The sequence below is a fragment of the Ursus americanus genome, chromosome 21 (assembly GCF_024610735.1).
Source record: "Ursus americanus isolate L20-20 chromosome 21, mUrsAme1.1.p, whole genome shotgun sequence".
Classification (NCBI taxonomy): domain Eukaryota; kingdom Metazoa; phylum Chordata; class Mammalia; order Carnivora; family Ursidae; genus Ursus; species Ursus americanus.
Genome location: NC_142147.1, coordinates 30,643,775 through 30,652,500, shown reverse-complemented (window position 1 = coordinate 30,652,500; position 8,726 = coordinate 30,643,775). Strand labels below are relative to the sequence as shown.

The following is an 8,726-nucleotide window of genomic DNA, read 5'->3' as shown; positions in this document are numbered from 1 at the left end:
ACAAATTCCACTGGCGTGCAGACCACCTCTGCCCAGGCATTGTAGTTGACAAATGCCATGACACGGTCCCCGATCTGGGAATGGGGAGGCACAGGGTTAATGGAAGCTTCTTACTCTTTTTTGAAAGATTTCTCAAATCCTCTTGAGAACCTAGAGGAAATTATAGATTCCTTCCCAGAAAAACAAAAAACAAAAAACAAAAACAAAAACCAACCAAATCCTCCAGTATGCTCATCCTCCCCTGCCTCCCAATTCCGAGGCATTCGTGGATGCTCTGAAGCCCATCTATGAAAACTTGCTGGGGGCCATGGAAGCCAGGTTCTCTACCCCTCTTCCCGAGCATAAATGTACAATGTCATCACATCACACACCGTGGCATGTTAGTGTCACAAGCTCATTTTACAGACTCAACCTCTTATCTCATCTCTGGTTTGGAGTTGAGGAGAACTAAGCCATAAGGAAATTTAAACAGGCAGAGCTGGAAGTAAAATCTACTCTCATCTGTTTTCTTCCACTCCTTAGGGATTCCCTGCCAGGCTAATTTATTGGGGCATTTGCATCAAAAGGTTAGCACTGGATTACCAATCACAGTAGATGTGAGATGTGGTGCATCAGAAGAGCCGTGTAAATCTAAGTGCAGGAGGCTGAACGAGAACAGCCAGACTTAGAGCAAAACAGGAGGGTGCCATGTGACGAACAAGTAGCCCTTTTTTGGACACATGTTATACGGTAGGCACTGTCCTAAGGGCGTCACATGTTTTAATTCATCTAATCTTTACAAAACCCCTAAGAAGGCATGGCTGAATACTGTGTTCTCTTTATCAGTTGTTTACATAGCCAGATATCATGCAAAAAAAAAGAAAGAAAGAAAAAAGCATTCTTCCCTTTAAAGTGGTTACGATGGCATGCCAAGTCTTTTCATAGCATATCATTATTAAAGGGAAATACAAATGAGTGAACTGATATTAATAGCTTGTGTGAGCTGCCAAGTGCTGGTGAAGTTGAACCACTCTGCTGTTTGATGTGAGTCGCTTGGACTAACGCGATATTCAAATTGCTGTGGTCAGAGTGAATTTTCAATAAATGAATGGCTTTCATACATATGTGCTTTAGTTTCATATATTTAAAACTGAGTCTCCTGTTTTATTTTCTCTGTAGCTTAGCACTTCTCTTCTTTCCCTGCTCAACAAACAACAACAAAAGCCTCCTATGAGATGGGCCCATAAAAGCTCACATTACAGATGAATGGTTATAGATTTTACAGACATTGAAATTGAGGCCAAGAGGAATGAAAGCACATGCCCAAGGTCATGTAGCTAGGGAGTAGCTGAGCCAGGATTTGAGTCTCTCAAGGCTGACTCCAGATACAAATGATGAATTCATCACACCTGGGGTAAGCACTACAAAGACGACAGAGTTCTCTAAGGGTGTACACCAGGGGGACTGACCGCCTCTGGGAATATTAGTATAACTCTTTACATTCCTTCAGCTATAAAATGAGTCTATTAGGCAAGGGTCCTTATGGAGATTAAGTAACGTAATATGCACACAGTGTACTTGGTGTGACGCATGTAAGGTGAGGGAAGAACAATCAGTGTTAACTCTTAAAGAACAGACTGGTTCCTGGTCTCATGGAACTCACAGTTCAATGATCACATGCTAAACACAGACCCACTGTATTTCACGAAGCAGAAGGAACTGCTGTCTAATGAAGGAACCGATGGAAAGGAGAGGCTGTCCCATCGGCAGTGAGTGCCCCAATCCCTGGAAGGGCTGAAGACCAACTGATGAATGATGGGAATTATCATCTTAAATGCAACTGCTTGGACCAGAGCATAACCAAGGTCTAACACTGGCATCCACTTTTGCACAGAATGGTGCAAACCCAAAGGTACATAGTACCATGGAGTGGCTGATGGTGCCCAGTGTCAACACAAGGGCAGTAAGAGTAGTTCAGCCACCTCAACAGTGATGGTCACAGCCATCACAGCAGGGCTGACCACCCCAGCGCTCTCCTTCAACTTTGTGCCATCACTTCCTTATAAAAATGGCAGGAGTGGCTTAGCTATCACATCAGCCCTAGCATGAGTCCAGAGGTAGGCAGCTTTTTTTTTTTTTTAGTATCCAGTTCACCTCATTATTTGATTTTGTTAATAAAAAGAAATTAGTCCTGGGTGACTAAGCCCCTATTATTCCTTTACTGCTGTGCCTCTGGAGACAACTTTCCAAGCCACCCTTGCAATGGATCAAACCAAGAGAGCTGTTCAGTGTGCTGCCCCGTGATATTCCATCTCCGACATGGTTGAAAATCTTAAGTCAAAATCTTAGGGGGAGTGTTAGTATCAGTTTTCCCCCAAGTCACACCCTGATTGGAAACCTGTAGGTGGCTTCATTCATTTGTTTGTGTAGCTGAAAGTCACTGGCGGAGAGTGGGGGTGAAGGGGAGGATTGACAATAAGTAAGCCAGGTCTAAGCAGCAGAACAGAGATCACGTATAAGGGGAAAAATATATAATCAAGCATTGTATGCCCTTCTTCTAAGCCCAGGCCAACGACATCCCTACCTACTGTTATCTTCTAAAATAATGGATTATTTAAGCAAGGCTCAGGATTAATAGTGTTAGGAGTATGATCTTTTCCTTTGGGACCGGGTGGAGGAATGAACAGATACGATTTCTCATATGCAGCACTTTCAGGGAGAGACGGCGCTGCCTCTTATTATATTGCTAACCTGGGGACAGAAAATGCAAAGTCATATGAAAGAAAGGAAGAATTGCGTTTACTTCTTTCTGAACACTTTTCTGCTGTATTATCTGGAAACCAGTGACAAAAAGACTGATGTGTGGGATGAGATTTTTCAGACATGCAGCACAGGGAATTTGGAACATATTGATATTTTCAGAGTATATGGAGGCTCAGATGCACTGAGCCTGAGTAGCAGCCCAATTCAATGCCAAGGGCATTTGGGCATTGCATTTATAGGATTTTCCTTTCTGCATTTAGCTCTGCAGCATTTGCAGGTTGGGAGCAGGGGTGAAGATCTGGTGACTTGAACCCATGTTCAACTACCTTTCTGGCCTCACTGGAAACAACTGTACCCTTTTGAACTTCATCTCCAAAGGGAAAATAACAATCTTTCCCTCACAGCGTTGTGGTAAGGCTGAAGAAGGACGACTTACCCATGTTTCTGGTTATGGTGGATTCTCGAATGTTAGCTCTGTTCATTTCTCCCTGGGGAAGCACTTAAGTTATGAGCGAGAGCTCTTGTACCTGATTGGCATTGGCTTTTCTCACTCCAAACTGCTGCAATTTTCTGCGATTGATTTGCCCACAGTTTTTTAGTTGTTAGAGACCGGATTCTATTTGATTTGCATTGCAGTGGTAGGAAGGGTCATATATCTTTTCATCGATTACAGATTTTTTATTATGGAGAATTTCAAACACGTACAAAATAGTCAGAAAAATATAATAACCCTTTTTATCCATTGCCCGGTTCCCAAAGCCATCAACCCATGGCCAATTCTGTTTCATTGGCAGGTACCTCTACCCTGTGCCTTTAAAATCACTTTCCCAGTGTCTGAAAGAATCATTTATAAATGATTACGTAAATGCATCAGTTAAGTACATATTTAAAGGAACCAAATTATGAAATACAGAGGATATTTCTCCCCAACTTCTGTGTTTTGTAGTTGGTTTTTGAGCCTGAAGTGGGGGGAAATTGGGAGCCATGGGTAGGGTGAGGGGATATGCACACCTACTCAATCCAAGGCCAGATATTCTTGTTAACAGCTATATTACGTGAACAAAGGGGAAGACAAATTTTTCTCTGGCCACTTCACCAGGCTGTTCCCAAGAACAACCAAGAGGGTACACGAGAAAGGCACGAGGCATGTGGAAAATCCTGTCATTTATAAACATGTTAATAAAGCCTACCAATAAGATGACAATAACACACATCATAGATTCTCTCAAACATTTTTTTCATCATCTTTTATATCTCCACAGATTCCAAATAGATCTTACTTTCCTCCATCGTTAGTCGACACATTACCTCGTATCCTTTCACGCTGTCCCCCAGAGCTTCGACAATCCCAGAACACTCAAATCCTGGCACCAGGGGAGTCTTGGGAGGGTTGTCGATGTTCCCCTGTCGCACCATCAAGTCAATGAAGTTTAAACCGCTGTGAATGGCAAATGTGAAAAGAGAAACATTCAAAATGGAATCCAAGAGAATGCACTTGGCTTTTCTTCCATCCCCTTCCTGGCCCTCTCTTCCTTCCCCCATTCCTCTCTCTTGTCTTTTTTTCTTTCTTGCAAAATATGCCTAATAGCAAGTCATGTGACTGGATGTTGCTAATAAAGCAAAAACAATTATCTCTACAGACAAGGAATGCTTTCCTGGCAGTTAGAATAGCCATTGCAGACATTACCCTCCGATTTAAAAGACAGCACCTTTGTCCTCTCTTAGAGCCTGCCTACTCCGCCTCTAACAACACGTATTGGCTAGCCTGGTCATTAGCCATTCTAGCACTTGCTCAAGGGCAAAGAATATACTAGGAAGAAGTTTTAAGAAGACACATGGAAAGCAGCCAGACACAATGGCCATCAGCTAATCTATGAGAAAGAGAAAGCGGGAAAAAAAGACAAATTTAAATGATCTCAAAACAACTGTCACAGATGAGTCATCAGTCAGCACACAAACTCATACCAGCACTGTGCCATCCCCAGCACCCATAATGGCAAATATGAGCCATCAAGGAACTAATTACATCCAGCTGGGGGACTTAACTGGAACTGAGATCAAACGGATGGACCAATGTATTAATACTGGAGGGTTTGTTTCAAAAGTCTTAGTTCTCTCTGGATGAGAAAAGGGACTAGGTCTTTTCTATTAACATATTACTTTTGAAATAGTAAAGTTAAAATATATTAAGCCATCACCTTAGAAAACCATATACTTGATTTTAATGATAACATCAATGCTCCAAACTGTTTTAAGAGCTAGTCTTGGAAACTACATCGAACAGTCATTTACTAATCAAACGAGAAAACACATCCCACTGAACATGTATTTTTTTTTTCGCCAGATGCCCTAATGTACTTCCTATTTTCATAAGCCTCCATTCTAAGAAAGACTTGGGTTATAGGAACCGAACTCCTCGGTCTGGCCCAGGGTCCATTAGTGTCTGGCCACAGCTTCTTTTCCAAGCAAGATGATTCAAACTACTTTTAAAACACAGCTTGCCCATTCCTTCCTCAGCCTCTTTGGAGCCTTGGAAACATCAAATTCTACCTAGGTCTCCTGGTCATCAAGCTCCCCCATAGAGAATGGATAACGATGAGGAGGATGACTTCCTTGAAAGATGGGTTCAAGGGTGGCCACCTTCTCAAGGTTTTCCTGGCCACACATCAGGCAAGTTCGCAGTTGCCCTAGCTGAAGTATCTCTCATGTGTGTCTTCCTTGAAGGCAACTGCATGCCTCGTATGTCTTTGCTTGCAGAGCGCCTGGCATGCATCAGGTCCACAGCAACATAGTAGGTACTCAAGTAACATCTGCCAACTGAAGGAATATTCATGAGTCTTCAAACAGAGGTGCTGCCAGCGTGAGTACTAACTCCTTTCAAAAAGTGGCCAAGGGATGCTCAGAGTAACGGACACATTTCTGAAATGTACACGTAGACTTCCAAAGATCCTTTGCTTTGATGGTTAACAGTGCTTAGGGTCATTGATCAACCAAATTATTCTCCAGTAGCACGGCCAGTTTCTTAAGAGCTTGGAGAGGCCTGGGCACCAATCCCCATTCCACCACTTTGACCCGTGTCACCTTGGACCAGTTCCTTAGCCCTATAAGCCTCCCTTTCCTGGTCGGTGAAATGGAGGCTGTGGTAGTACCTGCCTCACAGGGGTGTCGCGAAAATGAATGACAGGTAAACACCTAAGCAGGATGCCAGCTACATAGTAAAGATCCAATAAACGCTAGCATTTAAATTTGCGTCTTCTCTTAAGAAGGCAGAAGTACGTGATACGTTTTAGGAAGACTCTCATTAAACAAGAGTTAAAAATAGTTTCAGAGCTGCGATGGGAAAACTTGGCTACCCACTAGCTTCACTTGTGTGAAACAGCCCATTTTCCAACACAACCAAATAAAGCATCACCGCCTAACAATAAAAGGAATTTCTGTGTCCCAAATCAAGCACTCCTTCTCGTTTCATGCATATTTTAGCTCACTGTGTTTTCTTTCATGTGAAAACCTATGATTTCCCAAGACCCTGATGGAGAAATGCCAGAAGAAATTACTTGACAGTTCTGTAAACATGCTAGCCCCCTGGAGAAGTTTTCATCCTAGACGCTTGTTATGCTGTTCAATCAGGCTGCCTTGGACCCCAATCCAGCATGAAGTGGGCACAGCGATTGTAAACCGAGAACCAAGTACTCAAATCCAGCGAGAAAGGCTTAGTAAGACTGACTTTATAAAAGCCCATAGCATCCCATTTCCACAGTGAGGCAAGCAGCAATTCTGCTGGGGTCCTGGAGAATACTGCCCATCTTCAGGAAAGAAACGGGAAGTGGGTATATTCCAGGGGATGGGAGACAGGTCAGTGTTTATCTCCACACAAAGAGGCCATGAACAATTGTTAATGGAGTACCTTTACATGTTGTACCAGACCTAGTTCAAGGTGTCTGCCCACGCCCCTGCTCCTGAGACGGATACAGCTAGCATTTACTGAGGGTTCAATTTGTGGCAGAAACTGTGCTAAGTGCTTTACTTCGTTATTTAAGATTCAACAATACTCCTATGAGGTATGAACTATCACACCCATTTTTCAGATGAGGAAACGGAGACTGAGCAAGATTAAGTAACTTGCTGAAGGTCACATCTTTAGAAATTGTCAAAGTCAGGATTTGAATGCAAGCAAAGTCTAGAACTTGAACCCTTACGTACAACACCTCTTAATGGGAACTTCACCCACGGCCCTGGCTGAAGTGACATGTCCAAGGGGCCATGTTTATAACTTATCTCTTTGAGAGTTGATTGCCTCAGTGGTGGGCTCAATGTTGGAGGAGTGGCCATTCCTAACCTAAGCAGGAATCCATTGCTTCGTATGAAATAAATAAGCTGATCTAAGAACCGAGCATTCTCTCAAAGACTCTGAATTAGGAAACGTGCAGCAAGAAAACAACTTACCATCAGAAAGGATGTCGAAAGATAAAACTGAGCTAGAGGGACCTATTGACCTGCACTCTGGGGAAGCAGAAGTGAAAAAGCCAGTAGGTAGGGGGGCGCCTGGGTGGCTCAGTCAGTTAAACATCTGCCTTCAGCTCAGGTGGGATCGAGCCCCACGTTGGGCTCCCTGCTCAGTGGGGAGTCTGCTTCTCTGCTCCCTTTGCCTCTGCCCCTTCCTCTCTATCACATAAACAAATTAAAAAATCTTAAAAAAAAAAAAAGCTTCAGTAAATAGGAGGGAATGCTTGGTGGTCTTAGAAAAAGACAATGATTTGGGATGCTTAGATTCTATTTAGAAGGAAGGCAAGCTGGCCATGGCCTCTATACTGTACTTTCTGTTATCTACTAAGTGATGGATACCAACCCAGTAATGTCTCATGAGAGATGTTTAGCTGTCTTCATTTACGTTCTGCTAGACTCAACAAATATTGCTCCCGTGACGATGATGCTACATATATTAAAGTTGGACCATTTCAGTCTCCATTTTGTGCATGAGGAGGGTGAGGCTTGGAGAAAATGAAGTACCTTGTCCAAGGTCACATAGTAGGCGACAGAACTTGGATACAAGCCCTTTTCATATGACTCCCAAGCTTGTGCTTTTGACCCCTAGGACTACCATTCTGTTAACTATACACCATGGTGGGCTACTATGTATTCTTGTCCTCAAAGCTCCTGGTCTGGGAGCTGTCCATTTCTTTTGGATATGCTAATAATATCGAAGAAGACACAAATGATTTGTTATAGGACACCACTAAATGGATGACAGAAGAATCAGCTATAATTTATTAATTTTCCAATTTGAAATAAAACTGGCCCAAAGAAGTTTAGCCAAAAAGAGGGAAGTAGATATGGAGAGGTCCCTCTGTCTTTTATTCTGTAGGTGAAAGGAATGGAGGGGTTGCTTATATGAAAGGATTGTAGATCTCTTGCCTCTTAGTTCCTTCCCCTGGTTGTCAGTACCCTTGGCATTGGCCATGGGAATCCAAACATCATCAGACCACCACACAGAGAACAGTGTGATGAAAATCTCCCTCTTCCAGCAGCTTACTTCTGTTGATGCAGATCAATAGAACCCCATCATATATTCTGATTTCACACTCAATAGAAATCCCAAGTATTGCCTCGTCATTGGTTCAATTAAGAGACAGAGGGCCAGTCCTCTTCAGAAACTATTATTTTACTTATGAGAGAATATTGTTGAACATATCATTCATTACAATATACATTTGCTTCTTTATGAAGATAGAGGAATTTTTCCTCATATCTCTGCACAAGGACTGGTTTGTATGGACCTTACAATCCCAGCAATTTATAAACTAATTATATTCCTTTCTTTGCATTGGCTAGTAGGAAGCTCCGAGACAAATCTGCAGCACTCCCCCCCCCCCCCACCCTCACTCAACTGCAGGGCTTTATGGTCTTCATTCTTTCTATCATTCTAACACTCAACTTCATCTTAACTTTCTGAATGCCTGGAAGTTTCTTTTAAAAAAAAAAAATCT

General features: G+C 42.7%; 1 protein-coding gene and 1 non-coding gene across 2 annotated transcripts in view; one reads left to right on the top strand and one right to left on the bottom strand.

Annotated features, from left to right (window-relative positions):
- The window catches only part of VAT1L (vesicle amine transport 1 like), a 137,382-nt gene that overhangs the window by 112,101 nt on the left and 16,555 nt on the right, over positions 1 to 8,726 (bottom strand). Inside the window, exons 2-3 of the mRNA XM_045796052.2 lie at positions 4,051 to 4,180; positions 1 to 74 (exon numbers count right to left, since the gene is read on the bottom strand). The exon at positions 1 to 74 is cut by the window's left edge and continues 142 nt beyond it. Coding sequence (XP_045652008.1) covers positions 1 to 74; positions 4,051 to 4,180 — 204 coding nt within the window. The remainder of the gene's footprint in view (positions 75 to 4,050; positions 4,181 to 8,726) is intronic.
- Positions 795 to 952, top strand: LOC123791442 (small nucleolar RNA SNORA15). The gene has a single exon (XR_006779375.1). It is a non-coding gene; the product is annotated as a small nucleolar RNA SNORA15 (small nucleolar RNA).